Below are 16773 nucleotides of genomic sequence, written 5' to 3'. Positions count from 1 at the left end.
GTGACATCACTGTATGTAATATTCCTACTCTGTGACTCCACTGTGTGTAATATTTCTACTGTGACATCACTGTTTGTAATATTTATACTCTGTGACATGACTGTGTGTAATATTTCTTCTGTGACATCACTGTATGTAGTATTTCTTCTGTGACTTCACTGTGTAATATACCTATGCTGTTACATCACTGTGTGCAATATATCACTTCAGTATGACATCAATGAGTTATATACCTGTTTTGTAACAGTCCTTTGTGCATCCCAAATATTGTGACCGTGATCATGATTACTTTCATGTGACATCACTATGAGCTTTGTGGAAGCTGCGACCAGTCAGACATTACAGTAGTACACAATGACCATCCTTCCTGCAGCTCTCGCCCTTAGCTCCTGCTTTCGAGAGGATCTCTGCCCCGGCCTATAAAGGGGTGTTTCAGAAAATTGTATAGAGGTTATTCTGTGGGTGCCATTGGGATTTAAATTACTTTATATACTGTATATATAACCTATTTAAAATGTTATATAATTAGAGTTGAGCGGACTGCCAATAATCCGGGTCCGGCGGATGAGAGAGTGTGTGTGAGAGTGTGTGAGATCCGCTCAACACTATATATAATATGTTATATGATCAATTCTGTAAGAAAGGTAGAAAATGGTTTGTTAGGAGTATGACCCTATGAAAGAAAGATAAAAAAGGGGGAAGGAAAGCTGTCTGTACCCCCAGCGGTCCCAGGGGTGGAAATACTATTAGTTTTACCTGTGCTGCTGCACAGGGCCCAAAATTCAAGGAGTCCATTTCCACCTCCAAAGTAGTCAGCGTTGTGCATTAAGGATGAGGTTTTAAACTTTGGTGGGCCAATGTACGGTTCTTGTGCAGAAGACCTCTTCTGTGTCTACTGACCAGTTGCCCAATCTTTATAAGTCTCACACTATGTATTCTTTAATACAAGTAGCTGGAGAAATAAAGCACGCGGTGGGTTTGGGGCTTTTGCTGCTTTTGAGGCTTTGTCATTCTGAGAGATCCTTTTTGCAGTCCCCTTCCTGATATGTTTAGATACTAATGTTATGTCAATAAATAATTTTAGTTTTAATTCTGGGAAATATCATTATTCAGTCGCCTAGTCCCATAATAAGTCATTGTGAAGCTTCAGGCTGCCTGTCGTATAAATAGATGTCACTTTGTCACAATTATACACTGATTATGGCTATTTAGCTAATTAGTTTGATTTACAGCCCAGTCACTTCCCTATCTCTAATTACGTGACTAATTACAAGTCATTTATTGGCTTATTTGTAAATTATAGAAACATCAATGTTTTGTTTTGGGTTTTTTTCTATTAAGAAATTTATACTAATTCCTAAAAAAAGTTTCTTTAAAAGAACTGAGAGTCTTCAGTGGTTGATACCTTTTTAATAGCTAACTGAAAAGATGGTAATAATTGCAAGCTTTCCAGACTACGCAGGTCTCTTCATCAGGCTCAGTATAACACAAAATCTGAAGAGTCACATATGTATACACAACAGGACAGGAGAATGCAGCACTAAATAAGACAAGTTATGTGAAGCAGAACTATCACTATGGCAAGGGGGCAAACTGTTGTGATCATAAATATTGCAGCAGTTCATAAATATGCAGTGTGAAAGTCTTATTGTCCTCTGATAGTGGTCTGGTCCAGAGCTGTGATGTCCCCAGATGGTCTGAGGAGCACATTTCTTAATTGATGTAAAAGACCTAAATCCATGTGACACATTCATTCCTGCTTTGATACGAGCGAGTCCAAGAATAGGCACATTCTACATATTTCCCAAAATTCACAAATCTGGAAATGCAGTAAGACCCATCATTTCATGCGTGGGCACCCTCACTGAACAAGTCTCTGGATGGGTAGAGGGTATCCTTAAACCCTTGGTAAGGGATACAACCAGCTAAATCCAGGACACTACTGACCTATTGAAAAAACTATCAGCAATAGGTCCTCTTCCAAGAGGGAACCATCCTTGCCACCATGGATGTGGAATCCTTGTACTCGAATATTCCACACTAGGATGGATTAAATGCTTGCAAAGTTTTCATGGAAAATACAGGAACTGATGTCGATTCTGTGGTGAAACTTGCAAAATTCATCCTTGCCCATAATTACTTTGCATTTGACAATAACCTATATCTACAGGAGACTGGAACTGCAATGGGAAGCAAAATGGCACCACAATATGCAAACCTTTTCATGGCCAAGCTTGAGAGTGACTTTTTATCCTCTTGTACGATCAGGCCTCTGGCCTACTAACGTTGCATGATTACGTTGATGATATTTTAATCATCTGGACAGAGTCTGAGGAACAGCTGAAGACCTTCCCTGAACATTTTAATCAGTTTCATCCCACCATCAACCTAACACTCAACTACTCCTGCACTGAAATCAACTTTTTGGACACCATCATTAAACTACAGAACAATGAAAGAGACATCCTGTACAAGAAGGCAATTGACCGTCCAACATACCTGAAATTGGCCAGTTTTCATCCAAAACCTATAAAAAAAACTCTATAGTGTACAGTCAGGCCATCAGGTACAATCGGATATGTTCCAACACTACAGATAGACATTCACCTTGAGGGCCTCAGAAAGACCTTTTTAAATCAAGGCTACCACCCAAGAACAATTGAAAACCAGATTGCAAGAGCAGAATGAATGTGTCACATGGATTTATGTCTTTTTACATCAATTAAGAAATGTGCTCCACAGACCATGGGGGAGGGGGGGGGGGGCTTTCACACTGCTTATCTATGAACTGCTGCAATATTTATGGCCACAACAGTTTGCCCCCTTGCCATAGTGATAGTTCTGCTTCACATAACTTGTCTTATTTACTGCTCTATTCTATGTCCTGTTGTGTATAAATATGTGACTCTTCAGATTTTGTGTTATACTGAGCCTGATGAAGAGACCTGGGTAGTCTCGAAGGCTGCTATTATTACCATCTTTTCAGTGAGCCATTAAAAGTTATCAACCACTGAGGACTTCAGTTCTTTTAAACAAACTTTTTTATCTCTACTGGCTAACATGGTACTAAGATATATTTTACCTGTACTAATTACTAAATATAAAACCATGGGAAGATCCCCAGTATCTTACCTGGCCTCGATGACAGAGTAGAGCACCTTGTTTGTAGAGCGGGCTTTGATGGGTGCCATGTGAACAGAGTAATGTTTTTTGAGTCACGATAGTCACAATTCCTCTATACATGTTGTTTTACCATCAAGAAAATTATACTCAATTGTATGAAGAAAGCAAAAATTAAAGGGGTTGTCCACTACCCGGACTATCTCTTTTTAAATTAACTTCACTAATCCCTCTTGTAAGATAAAACCACCATATCCTCACTTGTTGCATTGACGCTGCTCGCATTATGATATTATGTCACGTGAACCCTGCAGTCAATCAGTGGCTGCTATTGGACTACAGCGTTCTCACTTCTTCATTTATCCAAGGGTCAGGTCTTCGGTTGAACCTCAGACAAGCAAAAGTAGTAAAAGAATAGCTAGAGCCAACATAACTGAAGCAGCATCAGTGCGGAAGTATTTGGTGACTTCATTTTACAATGGGGACTACTTACTTTAAAATTGAGATGTCCAGTTAGTGGAGAGCCCCTTTAACTGCACAGCATACATTCACCATTATATGCTTGTTTTTTAATGTTTTGCATACAAATTGTGTTTTCTTAGAAGTTTGGGAATCACTTTTTATCCCCAGCACTCTATAAAGACAGTTAAACATTTCTAAAGACCACTATACACGTTAAAGTGAACTAACATCAGCTGAACCGCCTGATTCTTAAGGGCTCAGCTGACAGTCTAATTTATATGAGTAGTAATGATGAGTGAACACTAAAGTGCTCAAGGGCTCTTTACTCGAGTCGAGCTGGTCAGAAGCTCTGATGGGGCAGACTTGAGTAACGAGTATAATGGAAGTCAATTAGTGAAGGGCAGTCCTGCTCTCCACCCACATACAGCCAGCCATTAGTCGAGCATTTCTGGGGGAGGGTGGACATTTTTTTTCCTTTTTTCTTTTTTACATACAATATCCCAACACATTGGCTCTCGCTGAGGGTAGAAATAATCAGAGACTGCAAGTGGCTCTCACTGAGGCGCCGGCTCCCATCATTCACTGAAGATGATGTTGGATGTTTCATGAATGACACTCCTGAGGATCCATAAAGTCGGCTGAGCACCGTTGAGTATCGAACAGTGGTGAGCATCCTTGCTCATAACCAATGAGTTCTTGACTCTCCCTCAACAGATGATTTTCTTCTTGCAGAGCTAAGCTGTCACAAGAGGAGTCTGGCTTTCTCGTAGAGAATAAAGGGGCACTCAGCATAACAAGTGTTCCTGTGTAAGGACTCATGGCTGTATTTTCGGTTCAAGTGCGATCTGACAAAACATTGGATTGCAGTCGAACCAATGTAATTCTATGGGGCTGTGCACATGTCAGATTTGTTTTTCTCAGACTGAGCCGGTTCAAGGAAAAAAATCACTGCATGCTAGAGTTTGATGGGTTATTTAGATCGTACTTGACCATGCAAATCAGTGAGTCCATGGAAACATCAGATTGCACTTGGATGACATCTGAGTGCAGTCCAATTATCACTTAGAATTTTTCTCCCGTCATCTCCACATCCGAGAGAATCAGAGCACACTAGGCTGTCACTCTGATTGTAATTTGATCAGAGTGTGATTTGCATCATTAACCTTATTCTCTTGAATGAGGAAAATACACGATCAAGTGCACCTAGCCTAAGGAAGAGTCGGGAGAAATAGCTGCTGCCCAAATTATAGGCTAAACTATTGGTCGGCTGATGGCTCCTACGATTGCAGGGATTTATTTGCATTGATTTCGAAGAGATACATGAGCACCGACAGTTTTGTTGAGGAAGGATGGCGAGTAGTGTTGAGCGAGCAGTTAACTATTTGCACTCGCTATGCTGTTAGCAAATACTGTCCGCTGTTCGCATATTTGTTACGAGTAGCGGGTGCAATGTAAGTCAATGGGAAATGCTCACTAAGTAGCGAGTAAGCCGAAAGCCATATTTTTCATGCAAGTAGCGAAAAGTACGGCTTTCAGGTTACTCTTTACTTAGCGAGTATTTGCCATTGCCTTATATTGTGCCCGCTACTCATAGCGAATATGAGAGTAGCGGACAGAACTAGCTAATAGCAGAGCAAGTACGAAAAGTCAACTACTCGCTCAACACTACTGGCGAGCAGCACGTTGAGATAAAAGCCCTTTTTTCTAATAGTGTTTGTTAAGGATAAACGTTCATACAAATCTGTACATATCTAATAATCTGTTCATACAATGTCAAAAAAATTTTGTCCGTATGGTATCACAAAAGACTTGCTCCAATCCAAGGATAATTAACAGTTGGGTCAAGGAGATTTATGGACTCCAGAGATCATGCAAATAATTTTAGTATTTTCTTTGACTAGAAGGAAATTGGACGTATCCAGTGATGATTAAAATATGTTTCTATATTATCAAAGAAAATAAAACCTTGTTAATAAAAAGCATATTGGGTGCTGTGTGACATCTGCGTATTCAGTGTTGTTACTCTTGTGTCCTCGGCAGATGACTCTCCTTTAATTACACGTTCATGCTCTGCTATTACAATCATTCCTGTGAAGACAGTACAAAACTTTCCAGATCTTGTCCCAACTCCAGGTATTCTGCTTGGAACGCAAATGAAGTAGTGTTCATTCTGCATTTCGTGTTGCGTTTGCTTTGCCGCTCGGTATCATTACATTCATATATATATGCTTGGCATTTTTGCATTGATAATTGCTTTTGTTTTAGTTTACATTTCACTAGATGGGCATGTTTAGACCATTACCGCTAGCTTTCTAATAAACAGATGATACGGCATGATTATTGTTATATCTGCTTGCCTTTTTTAATTATGTCGCAAATTACCTACATTATAGCTATATATACACCTTTATTATAGTACATGGTTATATAAAAGATACAATACAGACAGAGGTATAACTACAAAAAGGGCAGGGGTTGCAATCACATCCGGACCCTGGAGCCTAAGGGGCCCAAAAGGTCCCTTTGGCCCATATGAAAAGATCAACTTGCAATAATTTGGGGCCCATTTAAAGCTTTTGCATTGGGGCCCATGAGCTTCAAGTTCCGCCACTGGCACAAGATGTCATTTTGTTTTTTTCCTACTGTTTTGTTTTGAATTTTCTGGTTATAGTAGATCAAAAGTTTGGAAAGAAAAATATTACTTTTGTACAAGGATTCATTAGATGTCTGGATTGGTAGAACAGTATTGAGTTTAAGGCGGGCTTTGCACGTTGCGACATTGCAAGCCGATGCTGCGATGTCGCACGCAATAGTCCCCGCCCCCGTGGCAGCAGCGATATCTTGTGATTCCTGGCGTAGCGAACATTATCGCTACGCCAGCTTCACATGCACTCACCTGTCCTGCGACGTCGCTCTGGCCGGCGTCCCGCCTCCTTCCTAAGGGGGCAGATCGTACAACGTCAGAGCGACGTCACACGGCAGGCGGCCAATCAAAGCGGAGGGGCGGAGATGAGCAGGATGTAAACATCCCGCCCACCTTCTTCCTTCCGGATAGCCGCCGGCGGCAGGTAAGGTGATGTTCCTCGCTCCTGCAGCTTCATACACAGCGATGTGTGCTGCCGCAGGAACGAGGAACAACATCGTACCTGTCGCAGCAGCGTAATTTTGAAAAAGTCGGAGCCTACACCGATGATACGATAACGACGCTTTTGCGCTCATTAATCGTATCCTCTAGGATTTACACACTACGATGCCGAAAGTGACGCCGGATGTGCGTCACTTTCGATTTGACCCCAACGACATCGCACGTGCGATGTTGCAACGTGCAAAGCCGCCCTAAGGTTATTTTTAGTGTAGTCAGTGGAAAAATCCACTACATAAAACATAAGGACATACCGATCATTAAAGTGTAATGATTAATAAAATTGCTGTAATTTTATTTAAAATGAAAAAACATTCCTACTAAAAACTCAACAGTTTTAGGCCTCATCCAGACATCCTTGATTTTTCTCATACGTAAAAAATGGTCCAAGCGTCACGAGTGTTTTGGATCTGAGTTTCATCAGTATTTGGTCAGTATTTCATCAGTGATCTTCACACATGGGAAATAAATACATACATAACAAAGCTTCTCCTACACATTGCAATGTTAATCACAGAACGCATACAGATTGTACACAGATGCCTGTAGACTTGTATGGGTGCGCGGGATACGAGATATGCTGCCAATCAAAGCATGCTGCGATTTTGTTCTCATGCCGAATTTGCATGAGAAAAAAATCAGATTGGCACTGCTCCATAGTATCACACAGGTCCGAGAGCTATCCAATAAAACATCAAATAGCACTAGTACCAGTCATATGGTGGATATATGCTGGTGTGAGCTCACCCTTACTGCATGACTATGACCATATTAATCGATTTTCCAACACATGACAAACAGTTATGTCATATTTTGGCTCCCTGATTCAAGAAGTGAGCCTGCATCTTTGCAGGCAGATTATGGCTGTGTGGTTCAGCCATCATCTGCTTTTAACAGACAAGCCTGGAGGTGAGCTTCACCCACAGCTGTTAACTGTTAAATGCCACTGTAAATCTGTGACAGCAGCATTTACAGTGCACATCCTGGGGGGGGTGCGCTGCTCTAACTACACACCGTAACCATGGGGCTCCCATGGGCTATCATGACAGCTGGGGGTCTACTGAAGATGCCCATGCCTGTCATGGCTGTACTGTAAAATCATTTTATATGGGCAACTATAACAGCACAAAAACTGTAATAAGAGGAGATCAAAATGGAATGAATAAAACATTGGCTCAGGGCTTAAAAATCAAGCCCTAGCACAGCCTCATCAACTGAAAATTTAAAACATTACAGCTCTTGGAAAATGGTAACGAAGAGAGATGGGTGAACCCGCAGATATTTGGTTCTGGCTAGACTTTAAAGGGAACCTGTCACCACTTTTTTGGCCTATAAGCTGCGGCCACCACCACCAAGCTCTTAAATACAGCAGTCTAACATGCCGTGTATAAGAGCCCAGGCCGGGGGTATAACATAAAAAACACTTTATAATACTTACCTAACGGTCGCGCGGTGGGCCTTATGGGGCGTCTCCGTTGTCCGATCCCGGCGCCGCCTCTTTTGGCCATCTTTGTTCTCCTTCTCTAGCCGCTGTGCATGACGGGTCCGACGTCATACACACTCGCTGGCATTCAGATCCTTAGCGGGGCAGATCAAAGTATTGTAGTGCGCCTGTGCAGGACCGGCGAGTGTGTATCACGTAGCCGCATCATGCACCCAGGCTTCAGAAAGAGGACGAAGATGGCCGAAAGGGATGGCACCCACACCGGACAACAGAGACTCCCACAAGGCCCACCACATGACAGTTAGGTAAGTATTATAAAGTGTTTTTATGTTATACCCCCTGCCTGGGCTCTTATATACAGCATGTTAAGAGCCCGGTGGTGGTGGCCGCAGCTCATAGGCCAAGAAATTGTGACCGGTTCCCTTAAAAAAACAAAAAACAAACAAAAAAAAAAAACACGGTTTGGGACCAGACTTAAACCCAGATATCTACCCAGTCACTGAACCCCATATATGTTTATGGGGACCTGAGCATTGAGCTGTAAAATGTTAATAGAAAGTGCTAGTGGGAGGAGAGTTATACTTACCAAGTCTCCTACATGGCTGTAACACTGATTCCGGGTCTGCTCACTAATTCTCATACATATTCACTGCTTACTCCGCCCATCATCAGTTTTGGCGTCTGTGATTGGTTGCAGTTAGACCTTGCCCCCACCCTGTGGGACAGCATCTGTGATTGGTTGGAATCACACACGCTGTCTGCGTTCCTATAAAGGTAATACAAAACAGTATCATGTGAACTTGTCTAATATTTGTCCTGGAATCTCCTCGAGACTGCTTAATTTTTTTCTGTAAATCATGTAAAGCTATTGTTGGGGAATCATCCCTGCACCTCTGTCGTAGCTGGGGTTTGCACATTGCTTGTGACATGCATGCTGCTGCACGGACAGTCTGCAGCCTCTCCTGTGACTGTGAATTTTCTGCATCCTTTTCACACATTTAAATAAAACCCATTCCTCTGTGGTGCCATAGTATTGCTCCATGGAAGGACACTCTGCGTCTGAATTCTGAGAATACTATCCTGTAGACTGAAAGTACAGCAGCGGGGGATTTAACCTCTTCACTGTTGTAATATTATTATAGATACATCATTAGGGTTTGTCAAGATACAAAATAAAATCACATTTGTTCTTTTCATTGCTTTAATAGTTTTTGCTATTTCACTTTGCTTTACTGTTCATGTATTGTGCTTTTCTGAATGAAAGCATAGATTGACTTGAGAAAAGCATGGCAGTATCTCATTTAAAAGATGTTTATCACCATCATATGTCATATATTTATCTGCACTGAGCACAGTAGACAATGTAGACTCTATAATTCTTTTAATGGACACTTTGTATCTCTTTTAGAAGTGGATCCTACTAAAGTATGTGCAGGAAAGGGAGCAGTGACCCTCCGAGCATCCACACCACAAGGGGAGATCCAGAAAAGTAGATCCACATTGGACATTGAACTTTCACCAAGTAAGTTAGTCATTTGATGTTTGTAATCTGTTCTCAATAGCTTGGGGCTCTACTCAAAGTCTAAAGCGGGCTTTACACGCTGCGACATCGCTAGCAATTGCTAGCTATGTCGAGCGCAATGACACCCTCCCCCGTGCGATATGTTGTGATCGCTGTCGAACATTATCGCTATTGCAGCGTCACACAGACTTGCATGCCTAGCGACGTCGCTCTGGCCGGCGAACAGCCTCCTTTCTAAGGGGGCGGTTCGTGTGGTGTCACAGCGACATCACACGGCAGGTGTCCAATAGAAGCGGAGGGGCGGAGATGAGCGGGACATAACATCCTGCCCACCTTCTTCCTTCCGCATTGCCGGTGGAGGTAGGTAAGGAGATGTTCGTCGCTCCTGCGGTGTCACACACAGCGATGTGTGATGCCGCAGGAACGAGGAACAACATCGTTAATAAGAAAAAAACGATTGTTTCAGGACGACCACTCCGCGGCAAACTATTTCGGCCGCTTTTGCGATCGTTTAAGATCGCACATAAGTGTCACACACTGCGATATCGTTAATGACGCCGGATGTGCGTCACAAACACTGTGACCCCGACGATAATTCATTAACGATATCGTAGCGTATAAAGCCCACTTAAGGGCTCGCTCACACAAACATAATGTACAGCCCATTTTTTTTATCGAATAGCACTCAGAACAATATGTAATCAGGCAGTGCTTTTCAAGGTTTTTTTTTCTTTTCTCATACTGATTGTGCTGAGAAAAAAAATCGCAGCATTCTGAAATTTGACTTGAAAATCGGATGCCACTCACCCGTTCAACTCTTGAGTACTTGGAAAACATCGGACTGCACTCGGATGACATCTGAGTGCAGTGTGAATTCCGCATACTCATAGAATGAAGAAGATGGAGATGTTTTGTTCTCCATCTCCCCTCATTGTGCTCCAATTCTCTCATCTAAGAGATTACACTATAATGACACTCGGATCAATCTCTGATCACAGTTTGTTCGGAGTGTCATTTACATAATCGGCCTTATTCTCTCAGATGAGAGAATCTATGGTCGTGTAACAAAAGCCTAACACTGTATTCAGCAAGTAAAAACGTCAGAATAGCCTGACATGGTGAAGAGTTCTGGAGACATTTACTTTGGGCTAGTGTTCATACAGCTGTTTCAATCACAACGACTCTGTTGCAAGATGTGACAAATTTATGAAAATGCATGTGCCACCTAATAGATTTGGCACATCCTGGGTTGTCTATGTGCCATTTACTGAAATCAGTGGAACTGTGAGCTGGTATAGATTTCTACTAAAATTTAAAGAGGTTGTCCACTACTAGAACAACCCCTTCTGATTCCACCGGTTTCCCCCAGGTAAAATGTTAAAGCCTATACTCTCCTCCCATACCGGCACCCTTCCAGCAGTGCTGCAGCTCATGTGACATTGTGACATCACGTAATCCCCGTGTCCAATCAGCGCCGGCGTCTGTCTCTGCACCTTCGGACCAAATGAGCAATCAACAGGAAGTGAGTGCAGCTGCAGCGCTCACTTCCTGTTGATTAACTTGTTTGGTCCGAAGGCGCAGAGAAAGAATCCAGCATGTGATGTGTACTCTGATACGTGTGCAGGCAGCAGGGAGCCGGCTTCTGCGGTAATTAACCCGATGTGTACTGTGGCTGTGTGCAGAGAGCAGGAGCCGGCACTGACAGCTGAGAGCGGCGGATGCTGGTAACGAAGGTAAATATCGGGTAACCAAGGGAAGGGCTTCTTGGTTACCCGCTGTTTACCGTGGTTACCAGCGTCCGCAGAATCCGGCTCCCTGCTCACTGCACATTCAGTTGTTGCTCTGTCGCTGTCACACACAGCGATGTGTGCTTCACAGCGGGAGAGCAACAATTAAAAAATGGCCCAGGACATTCAGCAACAACCAACGACCTCACAGCAGGGGCCAGGTTGTTGCTGGATGTCACACTAAGCAACATCGCTAGCAAGTTGTGCATCAGCAGAGATGTTGCTTAGTGTGACGGTACCTTAAGCAACATCGCTAGCAACATCTCTGCTGATGCACAACTTGCTAGCGATGTTGCCTAGTGTGACATCCAGCAACAACCTGGCCCCTGCTGTGAGGTCGTTTGTTGTTGCTGAATGTCCTGGGCCATTTTTTAGTTGTTGCTCTCCCGCTGTGAAGCACACATCGCTGTGTGTGACAGCGACAGAGCAACAACTAAATGTGCAGGCAGCAGGAGCCGGCTTCTGCCGACGCTGGTAACCACGGTAAACAGCGGGTAACCAAGAAGCCCTTTCCTTGGTTACCCGATATTTACCTTCGTTACCAGCGTCCGCCGCTCTCAGCTGTCAGTGCCGGCTCCTGCTCCCTGCACTCCTAGCCACAGTACACATCGGGTTAATTACCCGATGTGTAGTCTGGCTATGTGTGCAAGGAGCAGGAGCCGGCACTGACAGCTGAGAGCGGTGGACGCTGGTAACGAAGGTAAATATCGGGTAACCAAGGTAAGGGCTTCTTGGTTACCCGCTGTTTACCGTGGTTACCAGCGTCCGCAGAAGCCGGCTCCTGCTGCCTGCACACGTAGCAGAGTACACATCGGGTAATTAACCCGATGTGTATTGTGGCTAGTTGTGCAGGGAGCCAGCACTAAGCTGTGTGCGCTGGTAACCAAGGTAAATATCGGGTTGGTTACCCGATATTTACCTTAGTTACCAAGCGCAGCATGCTTCCACGTACGACGCTCCAGCGATCCCTGCCAGGTCAGGTTGCTGGTGGGATCGCTGGAGCGTTGCTTAGTGTGACATCTCACCAGCGACCTCCTAGCAACTTACCAGCGATAACTATCAAGTTGTATCGTTGTTGGGATCGCTGGTAAGTTGTTTAGTGTGACTAGGCCTTTAGCTTTTCCCAGTTGACAAGAGGGCTGAAAAAAGAGTGAGGCAAATCATGGCAAGGAATTTGATAATCTTGTGGTTAGGTTTATTGCATGTATGTTTTTCTTTTGGGCCTCATACACACGTCTATGATGAACGCTCATGTTGTATCCATTTTTATCATGGATGCAGCATGTACCCATTCTACTCTATGGGACTATTCACATGACCGGGTTTTTTTTTTTTTTTTCTGGTATCACAGATGTAAAGGGCCAATACAAGTCTATGGGTCTGTGAAAAATCTATACAGCACACAGATGACATCAGAGTGTAGTCCGTGTACTGTATGTATTTAACATTGCAGAAGATAGGGGAAGCTTTGTATTTTATTTATACATTCGTAAACAACACTGATGTTAAAAACGGACACATGGATGTAAAAAATTAGTGACACCAGTACCATTTTTCCATGGACGTATTTAAAAATGGATGTATGAATGAGACCTTAGGTACAGTACGTTATCAGTCAGACCAGGGATCCCCAACCTGTGGCTCAGTAGCCACATGTAACTCGTGGGCACATTATGGATGGCTCGTGGCCGTCTGCCAGCTTAGTGTATTAGCATCAGATCTAGCAAACCACTATGAAGAGCAGGTCTCTAGATAGTGACTCTTGTGAGCAGACCCCACAGAATAGCAGATCTGGATGTGTGTATATTGGCCTTGGGGTTGGAGTGATACATCAAGTAAATGCTATGCTGGACATAGGATGATACTACCAGATAGAAGAGTGATTGAATCTGGATGCGATAGCTCAGTGGTAGTGCTTGATGTAAGATTACCGAATGAAAGTGGGAACCCCTGGTAGCAAGTACGCTGCCTTGGTGTGCTTACAGTGGGGAAGCTTTGGCTGTCATTAAACCTGTAATGGGGGCTTTGGGTATGTCTACTGTGGGGGAGGCAGGAGCTGAATGCAACTATTGGGGGGGGTGGGAGGGGCTCAGGATGTAGCTTGCAACCTCTCTCAAAGCTGAATGTGGCTCTCTGGGTAAGAAAGGTTGGGGATAACTGCTCCAGACCATCAAGGTCGTACAATGTAGTGAAATGAGCGAGATGTTGGAATATTTTACTTGCATCCCAAAACCTCTAGCTTCTGTGGCTTGTTTATATAGTTTGTAGCTTAGTAAAACCAACTTTTCTTGCACCTTTGGGTCAAAAGATGTGTATATCTCAGAAATCTGGTGGCAGCTGGTGATAGCATTCATTCTTTTCTTCCTTTCCTTTGCCCTTTCCTTTCCGTCTTTTCTATTTTTGTATCCTTTTTTCTTATTTATGCAAGAGAATGATCTCTAAACTTTTTGTACTATTTCCTTGAAACTCAAGAATATTCGTGAACTGTAAGCCATTGCCCATGAGGAATGGTTAAGATTCCTCAGGAATGCTGGTGTCTGGCTATGCATCACATTTACAGCAGGTCACAACAGCCAGCTCCATTACGAAGTACTAAAGTCTCTTGTCATGAAGGGGTTGAATAATTCTGAGACTGCAGGAGTCATTAACAGTGGTATTTTGTGTTGAATTTGGAGAAACCTAATAGGTTTCCGGAGGACTGAGAGGGAACATATGAACTATAAAGATTATTTTGCTCATACTATTATTTTCTCTCAATCTTTCTGACACTTGTTAGGTCAAATATCCTATAATAAAATGTGTAAAAAAAAAAAAAAAATGTTTTGTTTCTAATCATCAAAATTGAATGAATGTAGCAACACCGCTCCAAAAAATGGTTGTTCTGCAAGTGGGTTTGTGCTGTCATGTCACAGGCAGCATGTCAGAACATCTCCCCTGGAGCTACATATATTAATGCAAATCACAATCTGTAATTAGTGTCACGTCAAACACTTGAAATTCAATGCTTATTATGGGTTTTAAAAACTGTAGCGTGCAGTTCCATACGTCTTAAGTTCACAGAGACTGATTCACATCGTGTTCACAGCTTTCAACCACTTGATTGTGTTTTTTTTCCCCTTTCAAACTGACAGAGTCAATGGACAATTCTGCCTTTATTACTATGAAAGAATTCTTTGTGTCCAGAAAGGTCAGAAACAGTGAGGACATGATATGTAATGCCAGTTACTATGGCACTTGCATTTGCAATTCCGTTTGGGGCTGGTGGCTGCAACGATTTTGTAACTCGAGATACACAGATTTTCGTTTTTTAATGTACACTTTTTGGATCTAACTTGTTTTTTCTTTTTTTTTCTTGCCTGAATAAAACCAGGTGAATTTGCAACAGAAAGTGAGCCAGGTAAGAAGGCTTGAATTCAATGTCTGTTTTGGTTGCAATCAATGAAAGCCGAGATGTCACCCATGAAAACTCTTCACTTGTGCAGATGACCGGCCTCCATCAGTAGCTGAATCCAATGGGGATTCTCAGTCCTCCTCACTGGCTGCCAAAGGATTTCGGAGTGTGCGTCCTCATCTTCCGTCTGAGTACAAGCCACAGGTACTGCAAGCTTCTCTGTCAATTCTCCAAAATTACGTGAAGGTCTGTTCGTATCTGCTGATCAGTATAGAGGTTCTTCTCACTTGTGTCTCCAGTTGTCATTGTGCTTCGTTCCAGAGATAATTATTTATGCTTCTTTTATAGATGAGATATTAAATTCATTTATTCATTTAGCAGATTGATGAATTTCTTGTCTTACTGCTTAGTTTTGCCTAATTCTTCATAACACTTTTTTGCTTGTTGTTTTTTGATGATTCTTCTTTAAATAGATTTCAGATTACTTATATACAGATTACTTTGACTATGTAAACATGTATTATTCATGTTAAGCTACAGTTAATGTACATTTAGAACTGTAAGGCGAGAATAAATTGAGAAGGGCAGAAGATGTTCACATTGTTTTGTGCGATCTGCCGAAAGTGTCCACTTTAAGGTAGTGTTAGATGTCCGCATTTAAAGGGGTTGTCCACTACTTTGCATGGGATCTTGGCAGTACAGGTCTAACACTGGGATCCTATGATGATCTATGTTTGGTTAAGTAGAATCGTAGATGGTGGTAGGTGTGTATTCCATAAAGCAGTTGTCCACTACTTTTACATTGATGGCCTATCCTTAGGATAGTTCATCAATTTCTGATCTACTGGGATCAGATACTGGGCACTATTGAATATCAGCTGTTCTCGGTGGCAGCAGCAGGTGGCTGGAAATGCTCCGTAAAGGAGCTGGTCCGTCAACTGATGGTGGCTGCAGACAGGTACTACACATTCACCACCCACTCAAATCAGGAGGCAATTGTGCAGTAGCCGTCATTGGCCGCTATCCGAAGATGAGGCAACTCCAGAACTGAGCATTTCCGGCAGCCTGATGCCACCAACAACAACAGCTGGCGAGTGTCGGACGCCGGCCAATGAGACATTCATGACCTATCCTAAGGAAAGGCCATCAATGTAAAAGTAGTGGCCAACCTCTTTGACAAAATGGAATACACATCTAACACCACCTGCGATTCTACTTAACCAAACCTAAATCACCCTTGGAGTGTTATGCCTATAATGCTAAGACTCCGTTATATGGACTAACACATCCATAGCGGTCCTGTAATCATATGGAAGCAAATAGTGTTATTTGGCATCTGTCCAAGCAGAAAATTGAATAGATATGGAATTGCATAGTAGTCCATGTAATTCTAATGTGGCCTATGAAAGACACACAAACCACACTGTCATCCATTACCCATAGATCATTATAGTATCAGTTTAATGGTTATGAAAAGCTATTGAACATCTTGTGATGCCATTGTGGCCTATGGGTGTTAGAATAACGAGCTCGTAGCATACTTACAATAGTAAAAAGTGGGTTGGTTTATTCACCAAAATACATTGCGGGTCTTCGTCCCGTTTTTTGAAGTTACTTTAGCAGTACTATGAAATCTTCTTTCCGATGTGGTTAATGACTGAAGTGGAATACATTTATAACATTTTATTATTTGCCATTTGTTGTTCTGCTACTGTTCATTAGACATAAGGCGACAATTGCTCATGTATAAGGTAAATGTAATCCGTAAAGTGTAAACAATAAAGTAAATGTGACCTGGACGGTTAAATATGGTTGAAATCCACTTGGACTTTGACAAAAGCTTTAATTGAAAATTCTGTTTTCCATATTGTTTATAGCAATCATCTTTCTACCTCCCCAAACCTG

General features: G+C 42.6%; 1 protein-coding gene across 7 annotated transcripts in view; it reads left to right on the top strand.

Annotated features, from left to right (window-relative positions):
- Positions 1–16773, top strand: part of SORBS1 (sorbin and SH3 domain containing 1) — a 583014-nt gene that overhangs the window by 425500 nt on the left and 140741 nt on the right. For all 7 annotated transcript variants that reach the window (XM_075348809.1, XM_075348810.1, XM_075348812.1 and 4 more), the window contains exons 7-10: positions 5623–5715; positions 9577–9690; positions 14848–14874; positions 14960–15072. In XM_075348809.1, the coding sequence (XP_075204924.1) occupies positions 5623–5715; positions 9577–9690; positions 14848–14874; positions 14960–15072 (347 nt within the window). The remainder of the gene's footprint in view (positions 1–5622; positions 5716–9576; positions 9691–14847; positions 14875–14959; positions 15073–16773) is intronic.

This window comes from Anomaloglossus baeobatrachus, chromosome 5 (assembly GCF_048569485.1).
Source record: "Anomaloglossus baeobatrachus isolate aAnoBae1 chromosome 5, aAnoBae1.hap1, whole genome shotgun sequence".
Taxonomy (NCBI): domain Eukaryota; kingdom Metazoa; phylum Chordata; class Amphibia; order Anura; family Aromobatidae; genus Anomaloglossus; species Anomaloglossus baeobatrachus.
Note: the sequence above shows the minus strand (reverse complement) of the source record. Positions and strands in the feature narration are given on the sequence as shown.